Below are 22,281 nucleotides of genomic sequence, written 5' to 3' on the forward strand. Positions count from 1 at the left end.
CAAGAAAATGGAAAACCCACTTTCAATTTCAGGCAGCCACTTGCACTGGTTTATCACTCTGTCCCTAAAGCAAAAGGGTGAGGGACGAGGGAGATGGAAATGAGGCTTTCATTTCTCTTCCAAAGCAAAAACACTGTTGACGCCAAAGTGTTTCACCTCCTGTAAAACCAGTGTCCTACTTCCATACCGTCACAATTGCTCTGGAGATGTGATGCTTTTGGGGGAATCTTGATCAAACAGTGTACAGTTTGGCTCCAAGTCTTGTTCCCTTTCATCTTTTAAAGGGCTACAAAAATTATACTCGTCCAGGGTGCCAGCCTCCCTTTCCCAGAGCTCCAGTTTTAATCAAATAGTGTCCTGCTTGCAACAGATGGGGCTAAACACCCAGGATTCAAGTGAGAAAGATTGTAGAGGTCTTGTGCTTTCCCCTCCTCTTCCTCCTGCCCTCCTCCCCACCAGCCATCCAAAGACACACACGCACACACCGAGGAATCCAGAAGCACCAGTTTGGGGTTTAATTAACCAACCTGGGGAAGAAAAGGGGCACTGGACAAGTGCATTGCACCCTCCTCACTGCACCTTTCCGATCAGTTACAGAAGGAGGAAAGGGACCGGGAGGTGGAGAGGGTGCGGATACAGGTATAGAAAAGAGCAGTACAGTAAAAACAAGGGGAGCCGTGGGGGAAGGACAGGAGAAGAGGGAGAAGTCACTTTTAAAATCACAATCTCAAACCTTTTATAAATGTACAAAAAAACCTTTTCCCCCACCTGCTTGGGGCAGAATATATAAATATTTACACTGCCTGGCAGGGGGAGGTGCCCCAAGATACAGCCCTCCCCCTTCCCCTGAAAGCAGCTTTCCCATCAGTCCATTGAGGGAGAAGAACATGCCCCAGAGCCATTTCAGCCCAGCAGGAATACTGGAAGCAGACACAAAACCTGTTAGGAAGAGGGATCTGGGAAGAAACCGGGACCCCAAACCGGGGGCACACCAGCTCCTCGACTCCTGCCCTCCCTCCGCCACAAACACCTCTAAAACAGAGACATCACACCCCGTATCTCTTAAGCCCCAACCTGAGCTTGGAAGAGGTTCCAACTATTCATAGCTGAAGGAGGCGAAAGTCCTTCTGGGAGGGGTGGCTGGGTGCTCCTCAGGTTAAGGCAGCAGGAAGCTGCACTCTTATCCCTGCCTGACAGGAAGGGGATGGGGGGGCTCGGTTTCTCTGCCCAGGGCTCACGCTGACCCCACCAGTCCACTGGAGACAAGGGAAGCTGCTAGATACAGGTGCACACATGTCCCAGAGCACCATTATCTGGAGTCCCGGTCCTTGTAGGCTGCCAGTTCCCGGATGTCAGGAGCACGGCGGGGGGAGCAGGGCCGAGCATTCGAAGCAGGGATGAGAGGCGGGGGGGCGCTCAGCAGTCCTACAGCGGCAGCAGCCGCGGCGGCAGCCGCAGCAGGGGTGGCTTTTGCCAGCAGCCCGTTTGGGTGGCGGGGATAGGCCATGAGGCTGGGGTGGGGTGGGGGCGCCAGGCCATATAACCGGGCCCGTTCGTAGTCCTCGGCGGCAGTGGCGGCAGGTGACGGGGTCTCCAGGTAGCGGGGCAGGCGCTGTAGCGGGTGCAGCTCCAGCCCCCGGTGATAGGGCTCACGCCAGGCTTCGAGCGCAGCATAGGAGGCAGCTGAGGGCGGGGCAGCAACCAGGTATGGGGAGACGCTTCCGCCAGTTCCGGCCTGGGGTCTCTCAAACACAGCCAGCGTCCCCAGGGGATGGGAAACATGCAGGGTGCTGTGGAAGGGAGGCCCCGTGCGCAGCGCCCCCTCGAAGCCCGTCAACTCAGGCTCCTCCTTGACCTTCACTTCCTTCTTCAGAGGCAGCTCTGGGTAAGGGGAGCGGGAGGCGTGGCCTGAACCTGCCGGGCTTCCGTAGCGATGCTCACGCTCTGCTGGGATGTGTGACCGGCCTGGGGGCTCCTCGTGAGCCAATGCTAGGTTCTTTGGGGTGGGAGTAGCTGGAGAGGCACGCAGTGGATGGCGCGAGAAGAGGGCATCTCTGAAACACATACACAGGCAAAAGAAAGTTTGTGTTGGGGGCAGGAAAAAGTCACTCTCCACAACCTGGTACTGTCACCCAGCCCTATGCAGACCCCTTATTTGTCACACTGGGCTGGCCCAACTGCCTCTTACTCCACCCATACCTAAAGATCCCAAAGAGCGGCAACTGCCCTCCCTCTCCTGAATACGGTGGAACCTCGGTTTTCGAGCATCTCAGAAGCAGAACGATTCAGAACCTGAACACCAAAAACCTGGAAGTAATTGCTTCCGTTTTTGAATGCGCATCGGAAGTCGAACGGCTTCCACTTCATGTTTTTAGGGAAGCTTTTAATGTTTGATGTATTATAGTATTTTAATATTTTTTTGGAAGCTGCCCAGAGTGGCTGGGGAAGCCCAGCCAGATGGGCGGGGTATATATAATAAATTATTATTATTATTGTTATTATTATTATTATTATTATTACTACTATTATTCCATGTTTTCTAATGGGTTTTGCAGACTGCCCATTGATCCTCGGTTTTCGAACGTTTCAGAAGTCAAACTGTCTTCTGGAACGGATTACGTTCAAAAACAGAGGTTCCACTGTATCAAACTCCATTCACTCTTCATCCAGGAATAGCCTTGACCCCCTTGTCATCACCTCTGTGTCCCACCTCTTACCTGTCCTTTTCGTCCTTGATCACTGGCCCTTCTGGCTTCTCGCTCTCCTTCTCGTGCTGGGTCCCTCCACGCTCAGCCCCATCTCCAGCCCCACCTTTGGGCCAGGCTGGGGCGGTGGGAAAGGAAGGGGGTGTGCGGTGTAAGCGGTTCCATGCCTCATGGGGGCTAGGGAAGGCTGGAGCTCCGGGACTGTCCTTCTGCCCAAAGACAGCGCTCGAGTCTGGGAGGGGAAAGAAGAAAGATTGGAACTGGCACGTTAGAAAACACTGCTGTCCCCATGGCCCATGTGCAGCAGGGTCCTCAAAAGCCCCAGGCAGCTGGGCTCACCCAGGTAAGAAGTGTGGGGGCAACTAGGTCCCCAAGTTGGAATAAGAATATAAAAAGAGCCTGCTGGATCAAGCCAATGGCAAACCTAGTCCAGCATCCTGTTCTCACACTGGCCAACCAGACGCCTGTGGGAAACCAGCAAGCAGGAAGTGAGAACAAGACCACTCTCCCTTCTGTGGCTTCTAGCAACTGGTATTTAGAAGCACTGCTGCCTCCAACCATGGAGACAGAGCTTAGCCATCATGTCTAGAGCACTGATGAACACTGCACCATGGTGAAAAGAGCATAAATAAGAGCTCGTGCATGCAATCTTTTAGAAATAGCCCCCTCCCAAATGCTGCTAGTGAATTGAGGGCGAGGAAATGCACCACACGTTTGAATGATTTCTCACAACAAAAACTTTGTGCATGAAGGAAGCCAGCATACCAAGGACACAGGTTCTAACTTGGGCTTCTCCTAATACGTGAATTTCCTAAAGGCAGAATTTGTCTCTCTATTCCACTCCTGCCCCAACCCAGTTATTGCCCCATTTGCTTTTCTGAAAGTTTAGGTCAGTCCTAACAGCCTCAAGTTTGCAAGGAGGAGGCATAAAGCCTTAGCCTTGAAATGACAGCCAGGTGGTAGGAGCACCACAAATGGAGGCAAAGGGAGGAACTTCAAAAGCTTTGGCTCAATGGAAAAAGTCCTGAAACTTAGCCTCTGAGAGGGGACACAGAAATTGGCAGAAGGAAGAGGCTGGGATCCATAGCTCCTGGGTTTTCCTTCCAGCTCTGAGAGGGAAACAAGGGAATGTGGGTGAAACAAGGGGAGAGCAAAAAAAGCCCAAAACTTAGAACCCAGGATTTTCTGCCTCCAGTTCTTCATAATGGGGCTGCAAGGGCTGGGACGGAAAACCAAGTTTCCTGGGTTACTTCTCCAGCTGTAAGAGTAGAGGGTGGAGTAAGAGGAAAGGAAAGAGTCCTGTATTCAAATCCCCGTCTGTAGAGAACACCATTCTGGCCCCATTAATTACAGATTTTATGCCCCTAACCCCCAAACAATACTCACTGAAAGATGGGTTGCCCAGGCCCCCAAAAGCCCCATTGGAGAGCGCCCCGAGGGAGGCAAAACTGGGGGGCCTGCCAAAGGGATCTGGAAAAGAGGCGAGCAGAGGAGTGAACAATCGTATGGAAGATGCTGGGTCCTGCCCCACCGGCCCTGGCATCATTCTGGTGCGCCAGCTCTTACCAATGTGGGGGCTGGGGCTGAGGAAGGAGCCATGAGGGGTGCCGGCAGGACCAAATGATGTGCCAGTGCCTGGGTGGTGGATGGCACCTGCAGGACAGAAACATGAAGAAAAGTTAATGTTCGAGATGCTGGGATTGACAGAAGGGGGTGCACCTCATGGTTAGTGACATGATTTAACATATTTATAGCCTGCCTTTCCCCCAAGTTGGGATCAAGGCAGCTTCGAACATTAAAAAATATCATTACAACATACTAAGTAGTAAAAACAAACTAGTTAAAAACAATAGTGAAAATCTCTTAGAACCCATTTCAAACCAGCAGTTAAAATGCAGTTTGCCCTGACAGTGGCAAAGTAATCAGCATTGTCTGCACCTTAGCCTGTCTGAATGGGAACATCTTCGCCTGCTGGCAGAAGGATACAAAGAAGGAACCAAACTAACTTCTCTTGGGAGGGAATTCCACAATATAGGAGCAGCCAAAGAAAAGGCTCTCCCTCACATAACCACCAACTGTGCTTCTGATGTTGATGGGACTGAGAAGGTGCTCCCCTGAGGATATCAGCATCTGGGCTGGTTAATACAAGGAGATACAATCTTTCAGGTAGAGGATGCTGGGCTCCCAAAAACATAAGCTGGAGTTAGAGTCCCTTGTCACTACCAATAATCTAAGCAGCATGTAATCTTTTTTACTGTCTTTTTTAGCTGCCTTGACGCAACCATATAAATGGCAGGGCACACCTGTCCACATTTCACAGGCAGGGCTACCTGGGGGGGGGGGGAACCACCCTTGAAATCCTGCACACTGGGTCCCTCAAAAAGCTCACTATCATTACTGGCATAGTTCTAGGGGAGCCTCCAACTACCATAGAAGGGAAAGAGTGTCCACAGAGTTTGCCTGAGACCCAGAAATCTGGCAGGCTGGGTTATAGAGTGCCCTCAGCCTTTTAAGAATCAAGCGCCGAGGGCCTTCTGGCGGTTCCCTTGCTACGAGAAGTCAAGTTGCAGGGAACCAGGCAGAGGGCCTTCTTGGTAGTGGCACCCACCCTGTGGAACGCCCTCCCATCAGATGCCAAAGAGATAAACAACTACCTGACATTCAGAAGACATCTGAAGGCAGCCCTGTTCAGGGAAGCTTTTAATGTTTAACAGACCACTGTATTTTAATATTTTGTTGGAAGCCGCCCAGAGTGGCTGGGGGAACCCAGCCAGATGGGCGGGGTATAAATAATAACTACTTCTACTTCTACTTCTTCTTCTTCTTCTTCTTCTTCTTCTTCTTCTTCTTCTTCTTCTTCTTCTTCTTCTTCTTCTTGTTGTTGTTGTTGTTGTTGTTGTTGTTGTTGTTGTTGTTGTTGTTGTTGTTGTTGTTGTTGTTATTAAACTGCAGGATGGGGAGTAAGGCACTGACCTGAGGCTGTGAAGAGAGTGGCTGGGCGTGCCAGCTCCTGGCTGTGAGGCAGGCTGCCAAAGGCTCCCGTCCCAGGCAAACCGGTGAGAAGGTCGTTCCGGAAGTCCAATTTCTGGGGGTCACCCTGCACCAGCTGAGAGGAAATAAAGGATACAGAGGCCCCCCTTGAGCAACCAGGCCGGGCACGCTATTCACAGCAGCCTCCACAGCCCACTCTTTGGCAGGGACACCTCCTGCTCCTGCCCAGCCCCAGGCTCTGCTCTTGCGGTTCCCGTTTACCCGCCTCCTATCCCAGACTCACAGACCCCGCCTTGCATCCAGGGTCCAGCACAGACATCAGAAGAGCAGAATGGGAGAGGCTTCTCCCGTTGCTTGCAGCGACCCTCTGGCGGCTACCAGCAGGAGCTGCGCCACACCCCATCACTGTACGCAGGCGGAGGGGGGAGGTGGCGCAGGCCCACCCTACCTTCATCTTCTCCTGGTGCCGCAGGATCATATATGCTACACGGACGTGCATGGCGCACCACTTCCCGGGCTTCTACGAGAGAGGGGGGAACCATCAGCTCTGTACGTTATGTCCCTGCTGGGCCAGGCACAAGCTGCCCTACACCCTGACTTGAGCCCCTCTCCCCACCGCCGCCCCCTGTGGGGTGAGCCATCGCTAGTCCTTGCTACCCCGAGCAGCCACCCCACTGCACCGTGTCCAGGAGGGGTCCCAGGGTTACTCACTCTTAGCGTCGGCCTGAAGGGATCGGTGAGCTGAAAGGAGACAGAAAAGCCAAGTGGGGGGTTAGTCATCCTTTCCACACTGCCCCGCCCCCTATACAGATGGCACACTCACCTGAGTGCCTTTCTGGGACAAGGTAGGTGGGACAGCCCCCAGCCGGGATGGCAGGTCAGGGTTAGTGCTCTGGGGAAGAAACAGTGGGTCAGGAGGAGACAGGCTGCTGAGGAGAACTCTCCTCTCTCCACATTCAGATCCCTCTCCCAAGCACACAGAGAATCATGCAATCCTCTTGGCAGAGGTCAGAAATCCATTCTTGCACTCCGCCTTCTCTGTTTTCCACATAGAATCCTGGCTCTCCAACCCAGCTAATGAGGAGCTCTGGCTCCCAGCCTCCCTGGTCCACCTCAGGACGAGGGGAGAATGCCACTCCATGCAGGCCATGCAGGACACACACACACAGGCATGCTCTCCAAATCACGAGGGATGCTCCCCTCGGCCCCACTTCTTTCCCAGAGCCAGCAGATGAACCCAAGAGTCCAAGCACCTGCTCTTCATGCTCAAAAGCTTTGGGGCTCCACTTCTCCCCAGTAACCCTGGCTCCCCGCATCCCCATACTCTGCTCCCCCCAACTCTTCACATAGATTCCCCAGGAGTCCTGGCCCTCCGCCCTCCCTGCTAAAAATCCACCAGGAGGTTGGGGAGGGGGAACCCAGGAGCCCTGAATTCTAGAACTTCCCCCCTTCCAAGATAAAAAGAACAGAAAAGCCCATTTGTCTACTATGTCTGGAGGCTTCACCTTAGGTTGGAACGCCCCCTGCAGGGAGCCAAAAGTCACAGCGGGAGGCAGGACCGGGGAGATCCCCGACACGGTTGGGGGGAAGGCGGCATAAAACTGGAAGAAGAAGAGAAAGCAATGGAAGCGCCACCCAGAGAAAACCAAGGCGGGAAGGGAAAGAAGGGGGGTGTTTGCTCCTTCCTCAGGACACGCAACTCTCAGAGCTTCCTTGGGTCCCCCTGCCAACAGGTCAACCCCCTGGGCGCTCCCTACTCCAAGAAGGCCGCACTTACATTGTGCCGGAGGAGCCCATCCATCTTGCCTGGGTATTTCTCATACTGCAAGAGAGAGGAAGAGAGAGGCACAAGCGAGAAGTGAGAAAACTCTGAGGGGAGAATCCCATCCTGCACATCATCTCAGCTCTCACCGACAAACTCAGCCCTACACTAGGGAGGGGATGCAGCCATGGTTCCCAATGCCCACCCTCCCTTTCTCCCAGCAATCTCACCAGGACTACACTCACCATGGCTGGACTGGCTGTGGGCACCATGCCTGGTGGGAAAGGGGTGAAGTGCTGGTGGGTGTGCTGGTGGGTGTGCTGGTGCTGGTGGTTGTGTTGGTGGAACTGGAAGGCCAGCGGGCGGATGGCGGCAGCCCCCATGTCGGCACCGCCTTGGGCCGTGAGGAAGCGCGAACTCAGGTCTTGGCGGATTAGTTCTTGTTCTGGGGAGGTAGAAGATCAAGTCACCCGACAGCAAGTTGCTTGGGGTGTGGAGCCAGCAAGGAAAGGAAGCAAGCGTGGAAAAGATTCGACACCCACCCCAATCACCTCACCCATACAACTCACTAGAGCCACAGAGCCCTGCCCTACAGAAACTCCCAGTTTTTCTGGAAGTGCTTCTCTAGGCTAGACCCCAGATTTTTCCTCTTCTTGCCAAGGCTTTCTGCCACTAAGCATTACACCTTCGAAGCTGGCACTGCTACACTCAAGTGAAACCCTTCGTATATCTGCCCTGGCAGTTATTTTCCTCCTCCCCTGCCCCAACTTCCAGCCTTTCCTTTCTGCTTCATGTTGCCCTTGTATATCCACACATTTCTTTCTCCCCAGCCCCAACCGCCGCCACCACGAGGGCTACAAATTTTTTTTTTACACAGAGTTCTCTGTATTCTAAAGTTATCATATGACAGTAACCTTCTATTTCCTTAGCCTACGCCCCACTTTCTCACCCCTTCTCATTTCTACATAGCCCCTGACCATCTTCCCCAAGACCGCAGATCACACTCAGCCACACCCTCCCACCAAGTCCCTCTTACCAGATATGGCAGCGGCTGCAGCTGGGTGCCCGGCAACTTGAAGCAGCGGGGGTGGCGGTGGGAGGCCAGGCGAGGGGGTGAACATGCCTGGGTGGTGGTGGGAAGGGGGCCGAAGGGTGGGCGGAAAGGCGTGGGGAGGCAGGGCCAGCGAGGGGGTGGAGGGCCGGTGAGGGAGCTGAGAGGAAGAGGGGGAGCATGGAGGGAGAATGGGCTTGGGGTGAGCTGCGCCGCGGCTGCACCTGAAAAAGGGAGAGAAAAATAAATTTGGAGTGGGGAAGTCAGGAGGAGACAGAGTAACGATGGAAGCCAGAAGAGCACAGAAGCACTGAAGAGAGCACTGAACTTGAACCCAGGAGGCTCGGGTTCAGATCTCAACTCAGCAATAGATTCAATTGGGGGGGGAGTAGGGGGGCTTGAATACAAGGTTTGCCCAACCAGAACTCCCTAGTCAGCAAAAAGGAAACAACAACAACAGGCCTCACTGGGCTGTTGCAAAGACAAGCCAGAGACAGAGGGTCTTCTATTCGAAGTAATCCTACATAAAGGATTACTCATTATGGGTGTTTGGGCTGCCAAGTTAAGCTGGGACACATCTGCGCTTTAATATTGCCAAATCGATTATCTTCCAAGTGAGTGCAGTAATGTCAGTTGCAAAAAAAGAATAAAACATTTTCTGTAACAAAAAATGAGGATAAATGGGATGGGCAACACTCAAGGAGAAAAAAAATGAACAAGAGAAGGAGAGAAAATGTGGGGGGGGGGGAGGTGAGTGCAGCCAAAATGCACTGAGTAGTCACAAACTGGGGCCCAGGAAGTCCCAGTTCAAATCTTGCCTCTGCCAGAGGTGGCCTTCAGCAAGCATCTCTCTCTCCCCCATCAGCTCCAGTCAACCCAGTTGCAATATGCAATATAGGGATGAATATAAGGATGCCAATACTGACCTACTTTACAGAGATGTAAATAGTGATTTGAAAATAAAAAAACCCTTACGAGAGCTCTATAAAGTGTTATTATTATTAAGAGACAAAGGATAGGAGGGAAACTGCTTGAAGGGGACAAGGAGGAGGATGACGAGTGACGGGTCAAAGGCAGGGGGAAGCAAAGGGAGAGGGGACAAAAAAGGAGAGGAAGACAAGTAAGAGGGACATGAGAAAGCTTGAAACAGAGGGAAGAGGGAAAGCGAGAATGAGAAACAGAGAGAGAAAGTGCAGTGGGACTCACCCTCCGGTGCTGAGATCCAGCCCTACAGCGTATGGCGCTTGCGTCTGACTGGCAAAGGGCGGTACCTTCATGTGCAGCTGGCTCTGGGTGAGGTTGTGGGGGACGGCTCCCCCCTGAGGCATCGGAGGCAGCTGGCCTTTGGGTTGGGGTGTTCCACGAACAGCATTAGGCGTCTGAGCCCTTGTCCTGGTGGGAGGTGGGGCGGGAGGACTGGGGGGCAAGGCCTGAGCTGGAGCGGGGGCTGCGGCTGCCTGAGAAGGGGGCTCCTTGGGCAGGAAAGGCACTAGCAGGGGGTCCCGGTCGGCCTCATAATTACGCTCCTGGCTCCGCTCCAGGCCAGAGACTTTAGGGATCACAGAGAGTTTGGCTTCACAGCTCCCATTTAATGCACCAATGGGTCCCGAGGCTGCTGGGGACAGAAACAGAGAGAAAAAACAGAGGTTGAGAGTACCAGGTGAGTAGACTTTGAACTGTTGGTTCAATCCTTGCTGAGCCATAGACTCCCTGGCTCAGCAAATCAGCCACATGTCCTGTTGAGCAGGAGAGGGGCTGTGTCACAATCTACTTCAAAGAATCCTTTTGGGGGCGGAGGAAGGAACTATTCTTAAGCACTTGGACCCTAAAAACTCTAGGAAACGGCAAACACAAAGGGAGCAGAAAACACACCTGGAGAAGAGGCCCACCTGGTCACAGTACTTCAAGCACTTAGCATGAATAGATATTAGATGTTGCTATTACTCAAAAAGCTTACATTAGCTTTCAAAAAGAGAAATAATCTAGTGGCGCTTATCTGCTCCCAGCACACCACAGGAAATGTGATGAGGCAGAGGAAAGGAAACTCAGTGCAAGTGACTCCTACCAGAATATCATGCTGTCTATTAAGAGTCTTTCTGGCACCTTGGTGTTTGGACAAGAGCGCAGTCTCAGTGATGCTAATAGGAATATGGTTGTGAATATACATTAAAGGAAGGTAGACTATTTGTCCATCTAGGCCAGTATTTTCTACTCTAACCAGCAGCCCCCACCCTGTGCACTTAAACCCACCTTTGCTGGTTGAGACAGTGAATGACTGTTCGAGGTCATCAACGGAGGCCTACAGAGACAAGAAAAACAGGCCACTCATTATTTAGTCAAGAGAAGAGAATTCGGCACAAAATAAGCACCATCTCAAATGGTTTTGAGGACAACCTGAAAAGCAGTCAGCAAGCTTCTGAAGGACACAAATGCTATTTCTTTCTGAAGCAAGCAATGGAAGTAGTTTGTCATGCAAATAAGGACAGATTTGCTACTTCTAGTCAATACTTCTATGGTTGGTGCAGAACACGGTTGCTTTCCTTCCAAAAGGAACAGGCCTCTGGGAAATTATTATGCTAGCGTTGACAAATGCTGGCCTCCTACACCCTCCCAGGTAAATTCAAGGTGCTCATTTTGACCTGCTGCCCTTGTCACTGTATTCTGCAAAAGTGTCCCATTGAAGTCCCTAACATATCAGAAGCTTGCTCCATGGTAACTCTGAGAGAGATATGGCAGCTGCTCACTATTTGTACTTTCTGGAAAGCAATTTATGACATTTGTTTTGACAAGCTTTTCCAGCCAGGTGAAAAGGTAATTATTCCATATTGGTTTTAAACATACCTTTTGTTGTTTTGTGTACAGGTTTCAAAGCTATTTTTAGTTGTTTTTATGTAAATCGTCTTGAGACTCATGTGGAAGACAAATCATTAATAAAATAAGATAAATAAAGGCCCAATGTCTACACATTTTCCACAGCACCTTAACACCACATGTGGTTCAAGTATTCACAACACCAACATTTGCGTGGGATGAGAAATATGGAGAATTGGATCCCATGTGGCTCAGCATGCAGAGAAATGGGACCTTGGTGTTTTTCAAATTGCTGGGTCCATTTTGCAATATCTGCCCTGCCCCAAAACTCCCATACAAGTGTCAAGTGATGTGGCAGTCACAAGTGAAGCCTGGCAAATTACAGGACCAGGGTGAGGTCAATGCCTACCTGCTCCTCTGGGTCACTTTCTGTATCACACTGCAAAAGGAGAATGAAAGAAAGAAGGAAGTCCATCAGTCCAGCCAATTGGAAATGTTCCTCAGTGGCACACGCCCCCCCCCACCACAATGCTGGTCAGCAGCAGGCTCTGCAGAAGACTTATGGTAGGATTTTATGGCACATGGAAAGACTGATATTCTGATACCCCAAACCCATGGACCACCCAAGGCCTCAGAGGGGAACAGAATCAAATGCAAATAAATCATGCAGGCAGACATCATTGCAAAGAAGCACGGCTGAATCCATCAGAGATTAAGGAAGAAGGCTTGGTGCCTTCTCACTCTCCAAGGGACCAGCATCTCCCATGGTTTAGCACCGAGTGGAGAGGATTAGTTACAGATCTCCTGGAGGCGATTTACAACACACACACACACACACACACACACACCCTTGCTCCAGTTCACAGGTGGGAAAGGATGCCAAGGAAATAATGTTTGGGAAGCTAAAACAGTGCCCTGTGAAGCTGTGTGCGGCCAGGACTCACTACTAATGAAAACTAAAGCCCAAACCAAGAGAACAGGGGTGTGGGAGAGAATGCTTATACATTGCCCACTTACTATATATCCAGTTTCCAGGTAGGATTGGAGAGAAGGCTGGAAAAAGAAAATAAAGGTTGGCCGGGGGTGGGGGCAGAGAGAGGAAAATAAAGAAAGATAGATTAAACTCAGAAGGATAGGAGGCTGTTAATCCCAAAGATTAAAAAAAATAAATCCCAAAGATAAAAAATTAAGAGAAAGCATCCTTGTTTTGTCAGGAGAGTAATAAGATTTTAAGAGCAATACTGAAAATAAAAGAAAAATGTGTAGTCTTTAGAAACACATGCTGAGTATTCCACAAAGATGAGGAGATTCTGGCTGGCATGCTACACACAGACACAAATTGGCTGTATTCAGATGATCATCTCAGCTTAAAAAGCTGAGATATGAACGAGTCTCTTTCCTCCTCATGCAGTCACTTCACTCCTCCCTTTGTGCAAATGAACAAGACAGGAAGATCAGTTAACTATAATATCCCATGATGGCCAAACCAGGAAATTATAGTTAATAACTTCCAAAACAACTCAAGTATTCAACCAACTTTAAACCCTGGTTTCATAGCCTAGATTTTTCAGAAGCCATTGACCAGCATTTCCTAGTTCAAATGCAATGTGAAACTATAGTTAGCCAATACTTCCTGGCTTGTTTTCCAGCTTGAGCAAAGGAAGAAGCCTGGCACCTGAATGCAGATGCACAGGACTCATTCATATCTCAGTTTATATGATTGTCCAAACATGCCCACCGCTCCACTATTTGCTCTAAATTTATTAGGCATTTTGAGGATGCCAAGAGCAATTTTGCTGGGCTGGGATTTGTCTCCCTCCTCAAATCAAATTATTAGTAATATTTCCAACCGTGTCGATGCAGCGTCATTGCTGATGTCACCAAAACTCATCTGCCATTTGGAGATTCAACAACACAACAGAAAGCCCTCTAATAAATAAACCACAAGCCCTCCTGTGGAGGGAGTCCCACTTTCTGAGGGCAACTTTGCTCCTGCTCTGTTGCTGTCAGCTAGCAGACGTGCTGAGATTCAACCTGTCTCAGGGCAATACACTAGTACTTGGAATCCTTTATTTTTAATGCTTTTCTACAGGACAAATATGGTAATTTAACAGCAAAGGAAAGCTATGCTGCACAAGCTCAAATAAACTCTGCTTTACAGATTTAGTGGCTTGGCCCAGACAGGATGCTATGTTCTGGTTCACATTAAGCTCTCTGTTTCCCTTATGTCCTGAATTCGCAATTAGCCTTAGTATTCAAGATCTGAAGAACGTTTTCATGTAATCTCATTGAATTCTAGCAGCTTTTCATTTTGCCTCTTGCTCAACCCATATTTTTAACATAATGCCATACTCAGAAAGAGAAAAAAATTCACCAGACATACAGCACTATAGGCCAAGTTATTCAGCACTATAGAGTTTAGTTGCTGCTATAGGCCTGCCTTTTTGCACAACAAAACCTAGCAAATTTCAAGCATGTGTATAAAAAAAGAAGTTATTTAATGACATAATCCTGTTGGTAACATGTCCTAGACCAGCCACAACCAATACTAATTGACGTCCATTCTCCCCCAACCCAACAAGTCACCCAATTAGCTGCCCAAGAGATTTAAACTTAAGCCTGCAAAATGGGGGGAGCATATAAAAGCAGGCTGGACAGCAGGCAACACAATAAAAAGCAGTTTCCAACCCCTTAGCCAGGGGTCTCACCTCTTTGTGCCGCTTCTTGGTACGCTTCCTCACTGCTCTCTCCCGGCTGCGACCCTTCTCCAAGCTCCCATCCTCATCCTCAGGCTCAGAGTTGTTCCCCTCTCCCCGTTTTCTCTTTCCAGAATGCTTCATCCGAAGCTCCAGCCGCTCTGGGGTCTTCAAGGTAGCATCCTTCTGTGGGAAGGTGGCAAGGCAGGTGTGCATTAAAACTATATTGAGCACAGAAAAGCTCAGGAATCCCTAAGCTAACCCCAGATGGATGTTGGGATGTATTTCAGCTCCCTAGAGACAACTATAATAAAATAATAATAATAATAATAATAATAATAATAATAATAATAATAATAATAATAATATTAGTAGTAGTAGTAGTAATAAATGGGAAGGTGGGAATAATTATGTGTGTTAATTACTTGATCATCTGTACCAGGCTGACTGGACTCAGAAATAACATACACCCCTTCTTACATTAGTGTGTGGATATGGTAGAAATTTACATTTCTACACAAACACAAACCATGGAAAATTAAAAGATCAAAGTGTATATCCAGTATGGGAGAGTTGGTGTGGTGTATACTGGGCTTTGATCAAGAAGAGGTGAACTCCCATTTCTGCTCAGCTTTGGGTCAAGCCACTGCCTCTCACCCTTGTAACTGTATGAGAAGGGTTAATGGGGAGCTACGTACATCACCCTGAGTTCTTTGAAAGAAGGATGGGATAAAAATGTGACAAATTATAACCTTATGCTAAGCATTATGAGAATAGAGCCAGACAGAGAGCCAGCATGGTGTAGTGGCAGAGTGTTGAAGCAGCACAGAGGGTCTCAGTTTAAATTTCTGCTCAGCTATAAAGCCTCACTGGTTGACCTTGGGCCCATCTCTCTTATTTAAATTTTTATTTAAAATATTTCCAGTCCACATTTAATCAAAGGTCAACCAGAACAGCAGGCAATGCAAAGATACAATATCTCAACACCTACTCCAAGCACTGCTACCCTAAAAATGACTGCATGAATAAATGTGTCTGCAGCTGATGACGAAACCCAAAAAGAGACAGTGCCACCCATCAGTGAGAAGGAAGGGTATTCCACCAATCGAGAGTCACTGCAGACAAGGTCTTCTCCCATCTTGCTTCATAAGAAGACTGCCCTTAAAGGCAACCCAGAAACTTCAAACACAGTGGGCAGATTACTGGCTGGAGTTCCATTTAGATCTTGCACAATCCCTGTCTGAAAGCAGCTGCACTGGTTGCCAGTTCATTTTCGGAACCAATTCACGGTGCTCACGTTAATATTTAAAATCCTTAACTTAAGCCCCAAATACTGGAAAGACTGCCTCCTTCTCTACAGAATCTCTCAGATGTTAAGGTCAGGAGAGGGACCATCTTGGTAGTTCTACTACCCTCAGAAACCGGTGGTGGTCCAGGAGAGAGCAACTTTTGAACTCTGGAATTTCTTCCCTACAAAGGTGCATCTGGCAACTTCATTATATAGTTTTTGTCATAAGCTGAAGATGCACCTCTTTACCCTGACCTTTAATACAGTTTCAAATGTTGTACTTTAAACTGCTGTGACCCATCCTGGGACTTCAGGGTGAAGGTAGTGGATATATCAAAATGATAACTGACTATGCCTGGCAACACACAACAACAAGGGTGTCCCTAAGTATCTTAGCCTGACCAGATGTGAAGGGTAAGACTATCTAATCTAATCAAATCTAATCTATCTATCTATTTATCTAAACAATTTATACACTGCTTAACTACAATAGACTCTAAGGGGGTCACCACAAAACATAAAAATCAAATAAAACTATAAAATGAAACATCATTTAAAATAGTGTAGGGGGGTAGAACCAAGTATCCCATGAGTTCCTTGGAGAAATGGTGAGATAAAAATGTAATTTAGTCAATCTTCTAAATCCAAACAAAATGAAGCTAGCCATACCACACGCCACTGTAACCAGCAGCAATTGATAAAATTTTCTGAAAAGCTCAGCAAACACACAACACTTGCCTCGCCTGATCAGTTGCATCTGGAATGCTGCATTCGCACAGCACAATCAAAGAAGTCTGTCTTGTCAACAGACATTCACCTGGCCACTATAGGAAATGAAAGTCCCCTTCAGTGCATTGGGGAGAGCTGATAACTTAGGGAAGATCGGCTTAGCTCAAGAGAGATGCCAACGAACAGGAAAGGCCTCAGAGGAAGATAAGAAGTTTGGGACTTTATCCAGAGAAAACAGCCAGTCTCTGGGTGGCAGAGTGTCAGACCAAGGCATGCTCTTCCACCCCTGTGATTTTCTGTGGCTGTGGAGTGAATAGTTCTTAGCAATGCACTGGATTCCTTTGGAGTTTGGCAAAGGCACCTGTGTTCACGCCCAGCTCCTCACCCAGTCCTGTCAAGCTGGAAAGGCAGGTGAAGCCAGTCCAGCCTGGAGCATTCCTGTGTTTAGCAGAGCCTCCTTTGCTGCTTCAGCAAGTGAAGCAGCTATGTTTTGCATGTCACCTGAGAGATACACATCAGCACCTACGGAAGTCACATAATCCCACACCCACCAAGGTATGCAGAGTTTATTAGACCACATCCCAATCCTAGAAATATTCATGAAAAAGGGACCATAACTTCAATACACTAAGAAACTCACGGCAAAACTACACTGATTGGAGCTTACTAAAGCCTCCTTTGCTTTATGTCTCATACTATACCTTTGCATATGTAAGGGGCACCTTATACTGAGGCAGACAATGGGGTCATTTAGCCAGTACTACTAGGGATTTAGCTCAAGTTTTTATATACAAATTACCAGCTCTGAGCTATGGTTGCTCCCTTTAGTCAATAACCATTTTATCTTATTTCAAGTGCTGAAGACTCCTCTGACAGCAGCTCATCTCCCCCTCTTACTTCCTCCTCCAGTCTCTCACAAAAGGGTATTTCTTCTCACAGCAATTTACCAGAAAACAGACCTGCTCCCCCACTTTTCTCCCACATGCCAATCAGTTTAATTTGAGGGATCCATGTGGTTCCCTATTTGAGATGATTGACAAGACAGGAGACCATCTTACCATGGTCTTGCTCCCTTTTATATCACCACTGGCTTCTGCTTCTAGAGCAAACTGAAGTTCAAACAACCAATCTGCCTTTGTCCTGTGCTAGATGGCTTGAACACTACCAATCATAGCTTTAAGTTCTTCTGCTCTTATAAGGGACTTCTAGGGATCTCCCATCCAAGAGACTCATCAGGAACCCACATCTGTTTAATTTCAGCAATTATCTGAGAGCAACTCATACTGTCCACTAGATCCATCACTGTCTCTTGACAAAAGGGAGAGGAGTGAGGGGAACAAAAACCTGCTGCACTTAAAATATACTAGTATTTACATATGTTTTTACTCCTATTCTCCAGCACACCCCATCCTAGCTGACTTCTTCCCGTGGAGTCTCAGAAGCAAAAGCCAGTGTCTTTTCTGAGTTATGGGGACAAGAGAATCCAAGGTTCTCCCTCTTTCTTCTTCCTTTCTGTATCACAGCTCTAAGGGGCCTGCAGAACTAAAATCACTCCCAGCCAACCTCAGCACCCAGACTGTACAAAGGCCCGTGAGACCCCACAGATAGAGATTGGGACACCTCCTCACCTCAAGTGCCTCAAGGCTGACAAAGCTGGCAATGGCAAAGCCATCAATGAGATCCTCCTCCTCCTCTTCCTCCTCCTCATCGCGGCTGCAGGACGATCCAGAGGGTCTCTTCCGCCGCCGCAGGGGCCGCCGCCTTCGACGCTGCTGCTGCTGCAGGGAGCGGCCTTTTCCAGGTGCCACAGGAGCAGGTGGGGAGGGGCCTTCACTGTCTGATCCTGAAGATGAAGATGACGAGAGGCCACGACGAGACCGATCCCCAGGACGGCCTCCCCGGCGGCGAGTGCAGCGGCTCTCACGGTCCCGCCGTGAGCAACGCCGCTGCCTCCGTGTTCGGCTACTGCTGCCTCCTCCCCCACTCCAGCATGGGGCAGGAGCTGCCGCTGTTCCTTCCATGGTTCCCCCCTTGAGGTACAGAGAATGTGTCGTGTTGTGTCCTGTGGATACTGCAGACACGCAAGGAGGTGGGGGGGGGGACACTCTTCACCCTTCCCCAGCCAGTTGCATTGCAGCTGCTGTCAACTGAGCCCTTGTTCTTCCACAGATGCCACTTGGAAAAGCAAGAATGAAACTCCTCTCTTCTTTTCCGTAAAAAAAGGGGTTTTGTATTTCGTGGCCAAAACAAAAAATCCTTGGCCTTTACACCTTACAGTTGTCAGCAACCTTTCCTTGATTTACATTTAGAGAGCCCACTCAACACAAGTGGATCCTTTTTGCTCTGGGAAAGTCAAAACAACTCTCCTTTCATTCAAGTTTAATTCCCTCTCAAGTGACAGGGATGGCAGCTTCTGGTTTTTTTCTGCTTGTTTTTAGTCTTTGTCTTAAAGGCAAGACCATTAAATTAAAAAGAATTAAATACTTTCAACATAGAACTCTAAGAAGCGGAAGGTGATCCAATAACTTTTTCTTCCTTTACATAAAATCAGGCCCTGCCAGCGCACAGAGATCTCTCTCTAACATGGAGCCTCCTGTCTGGGTGAGGAAGGAAATCTGTCAAAACACCCTCGCCTTGGACAAGGGTTTTAGATCCCTCCAACTGCGACACAGTGTGCCTTTAAATATATATGTATGTATATATATATATTTGTTTGTTTGTAAAACCCAATTTTAAAACAAACCCCAGCGCATGGCAACTTTCTTGCAGGTTGAAGGAAGCCTTTGCTTTAAGTGCCTATCTGTGTGGTTTTTTCCCCCCGACGATGAACCGCGAAGCTGTCACTTTCGACTTTCCCTCAGGGGAATTGGGGGTTCGCCCCCGACGGAGCTGCCAGCCTGGGCAGCCTCCCCTTTAAGACTGCGGAGGTGGCTCCTGCCAACAATGGCAAGCGGCTTCCGCCCAGAGGGCAATTCACTTCCTCCGCTCGGCCGAGGGCTCCCCGCGAGGGAAGCGGCTCCGCGGGGCCATCTCTTCTTCCTCTTCTGCTTTCCCGGGAAGCGACACCTTCCTCCTCCTCCTCCTCCTCGCGAACCTCCGTCCGTGCAGAAGAGGCCTCCCGGATTCCTCCCACAGGGTGTGACCTTGCCTTTAAGGGTCCGGATCTCTGTGTCTCAATTTCCCCTTTAAGAGTGTTCGATTTTGAGTCCGCCACACATTTCCTGCCAAAGCATGGCCTCCCCTTTAAGAATGTGGATTTAAAGTTCTCCCTTGTCAGACACCGACTCTCCCAACGACCGGAATTAAAAGCCCTCCAAGCATTTCTCTTTCCTCCTTGTCAGCTTGCGCTGCCCTTTAAGGATCCAGCGTTCAAGGTCCTCCGGAGAAACCCGAATTTCACCTTTAAGGGCCACCCCTCCCTCTCGGCCACAATGAGGGCCCGAGAAGAACTCCCCTTTAAGAGGGCCGAGCTCCCTTTAAATCCATTGACAGGCGCTGGCGGTTGGAGGGGGGGTTGTTGTCCTCCGGCGTTAAGTGCCCCCTCTTCTCGCGGCCCCCCAAGCTGTCCCTTTAAGAGCGCCGGCCGTTGAGGGGGCTTTTCAACTCACCCCACCTTTTCGCCTCCGTCCAGGCTCGCGGCAAGCGGCCCCGCGAGCCCCTGGCGCTGATTGGCTGCGAGGCTGGTACCCTCCGCTATCGTCGCGGCCCCCCCACAGCTGATTGGCCGAAGCGGTGAGGTGAGTAAGGATGGGGGAGGGGTGGCTGGCTGGCTGGCAGGGTCCGGCTGCAGGGAGGGAGGCCGGCAGACGGGCTGGCGTGGCGCTCCCGTGCCCCTCGCGCCTGGGTGGGGGGCCCTTTCGGCTCGCCGTCCTTTGCCCCCTCCCCGCTCCGTCTCCGCTGCTGCCCCCCGACTCTCCCTCTCCCTCTAGCAGCCTCTGCCGGATCCCCTTCGTCTCTGCGCACGGCACGCAACTCCTCCCACAGCGTCATATCCCTCCGCCCTCTGCGTTGATGGAACCATTTAAAAAATCCCTCCGCTGGAAAAAGAAAAGGAAATAGTCCCTCCGGTTAGCCTCTGTTTCCGCCCACCCGCCCCTTGGAGACTGTTCGAGGTGGAGGGTGTTCCCTTAAACCAACACCCCCGCCTTCAGAGTCACTTCCGTCCTCCGCAGGGTGACGTCATGGTTTCACGGAGACAAACGTGATGCGATGATGTCATACTTTATTCGCAGCAACCTCGCACGGTGATGCTATAACGCCAGCGCGTGATGTCATAGGGCTCGGCGCCACACGCCTCTGCTGTAGCAGCCCGTTGAGGACGAAGGAGAACTTGATGACGTCACAACACTGCCATGCGATGCCATCCTCCCGCAATGGAACTGTTACTTTCCAAGCTCCCGCATAAAGTAGTACTTTTGAACCCTTCATTCAGTAGAGGACTGTCTGCGTTGCCTGGCAGAACTGCTCTGGGATTTTTTACAGGGGTATCTCTCAGCCTTGATACTATTCCATTAGCAATAGCCCTGCACTGAATTTCAAAAGCATTTGTTTGAAAAAATTGTTATAGACTTTGGTCAGATGAAAGTAGCTGAAACTATGATGAATCAGATATGATCAATCCTTCTGCATTGTTGTTAACTTTGACAGAAGTTTATATTGCACTGTGACTGTAGAGAATTAGAAATGGGGGGGTGGCATTATCAATAACCTGACTTAGAGTTTAATTAAAAACTGGAGCTTGCTCAGAGGAAGACCTCCAGTACAGTGAGGGGGAAGGAAATCAAGTCCAATTAGAAAATTTAAGAAGAAATAGAGCAGCAACTTTTGAATTTTTGAATTGCTATTACATAGCGCAAATTCATTTCGTGTCATTCAGGGTAGATCCAAACTAACAGCTTCAAATTACAAGGGGATTTCAATTAAACATTATAAAGAACTTACTGATGATATGAGCTGTTTTAACCACAGTGGATGGAGCAGTCGCAGATTTTGTATATCAGCTGACTAAACGTATTTTGAGGTCCCTTCTATTATTCTAGATGCATACTTGTGTTTAGATAACCTAATTCTTTGTGGTCCTTTTGCTTTATACCTTGAAGACAAAGTCGCTGAACTCTGGAAGGACATCGTTGTTGCAGTCTGTTGAGATGCCCAATGCCATGCATGTCTAAACTGGTGTTGTAGGATCAATTGCAGCTGATGTGGCCTGACGATGTGGGCAGGGTGCTTGCAGCAATGAGTCTAACTACCGTATGTGCTCTCTTGCTCCTTGCCCTCATTTGCTAATAAAAACTAGCAGAAAATATGTGAGTGGGCGGGTTCAGAATGTAGTTAATGCATGTCTGTTTAAGAGGGTGGTCTCCAGTGTTCTCAACAAGGCAAGGGCACCCTGGACCCTCTGATGCAGAGTAACTACCAACCAGTTGTGTATTATTAGTAAGGTGCCTAGAGAAGGTTGTAGCATAACAACTGCAGGCATTCCTGTCCCCAACACTAGAACTTGTGGATATCCAAAGAAGCTGAATATTAAAACTTTATTCTCAGACCCTGCAGTCACTGAAGCCCTTATTTGTATGTCTTCTGCACAAGAGGTCCAGAGGGTGGCAACACAAGAATGGGCCTTTTTTACAGTGGTTCCCCATTTGTGGGATGCTCTCCTCAGGGAGGCTTGCTTGTCACCTTCATTACATATCTTCAGGCAACAGGAAAAAACTTTCCTCTATAACCAGGCCTTTGGCCTTTTAACTATTTGTGGCCTTTTAGAAGTGGATGGGGTGTTTTTAATGTATTCTCTTTTCCTCTTGGTTTTAATGTATGTATGTAGGGTCTTCTGTCTGTTTGGTTGTTAAGTTGCTTTGAGTTGCCCTGGGCAAGATAAAGCAATTAACAAAGTCACCAAACAATGATGATGATAGACAAATGGAAATACTTCTTCACACAGCACATAAACTATGGAATTCGCTCCCATAAGAGGAATTCAGTTTCCCATTATGAGACTGAATCAGCCTTGGTGGCCCCGATGGAGGACTTCTACTGAGAGCAAGGCACAGGGAGTATAACCGTTCTCCTTCTGAAGCTCTTGGTGGCTTTTTATATCATTAACCATGGCATTCTCCTGGACCAACTCTTGTGAGCTGGGTATTGGAGGCACTGCACTGGAGTGGTTCTGATCCTATCTGCAGGTTTAGGTCCAGAGAGTAGCAGTTGAAAAGATACTCATTGGTGCCACAGTGGTTTTACATTATGGT

The 22,281-nt window shown here is 49.1% G+C and overlaps 1 protein-coding gene and 1 long non-coding RNA gene across 8 annotated transcripts; one reads left to right on the top strand and one right to left on the bottom strand.

Annotated features, from left to right (window-relative positions):
* Window positions 1-492: 492 nt before the first annotated feature.
* FBRS (fibrosin) lies at window positions 493-20,267 on the bottom strand. Of its 7 annotated transcripts, none has more exons than XM_083581846.1 (18): window positions 17,662-20,267; window positions 14,029-14,202; window positions 12,338-12,373; window positions 11,730-11,759; window positions 10,760-10,808; window positions 9,716-10,121; window positions 8,495-8,733; window positions 7,704-7,903; window positions 7,474-7,518; window positions 7,202-7,297; window positions 6,520-6,588; window positions 6,408-6,437; window positions 6,145-6,216; window positions 5,679-5,811; window positions 4,272-4,358; window positions 4,092-4,175; window positions 2,718-2,937; window positions 493-2,054 (listed from the first exon to the last, which is right to left on the bottom strand). In XM_083581846.1, the coding sequence occupies exons 1-18, from the start codon at window positions 18,052-18,054 to the stop codon at window positions 1,310-1,312; spliced, it is 3,108 nt and encodes a 1,035-aa protein (XP_083437972.1). In that variant the 5' UTR covers window positions 18,055-20,267; the 3' UTR covers window positions 493-1,309. The 7 variants fall into 7 exon arrangements, with proteins under 7 accessions (XP_083437972.1, XP_083437970.1, XP_083437967.1 ...); XM_083581844.1 differs by having other exon boundaries at window positions 9,716-10,124; XM_083581841.1 differs by having other exon boundaries at window positions 4,092-4,358.
* Window positions 19,672-21,585, top strand: LOC310747478. Its single transcript, XR_014540925.1, has 2 exons — window positions 19,672-19,770; window positions 20,266-21,585. It is a non-coding gene; the product is annotated as an uncharacterized lncRNA (long non-coding RNA).
* The last annotated feature ends 696 nt before the right edge of the window (window positions 21,586-22,281 follow it).

The sequence above is a fragment of the Podarcis filfolensis genome (genome assembly GCF_964270895.1).
Source record: "Podarcis filfolensis genome assembly, chromosome: 13".
Lineage (NCBI taxonomy): Eukaryota > Metazoa > Chordata > Lepidosauria > Squamata > Lacertidae > Podarcis > Podarcis filfolensis.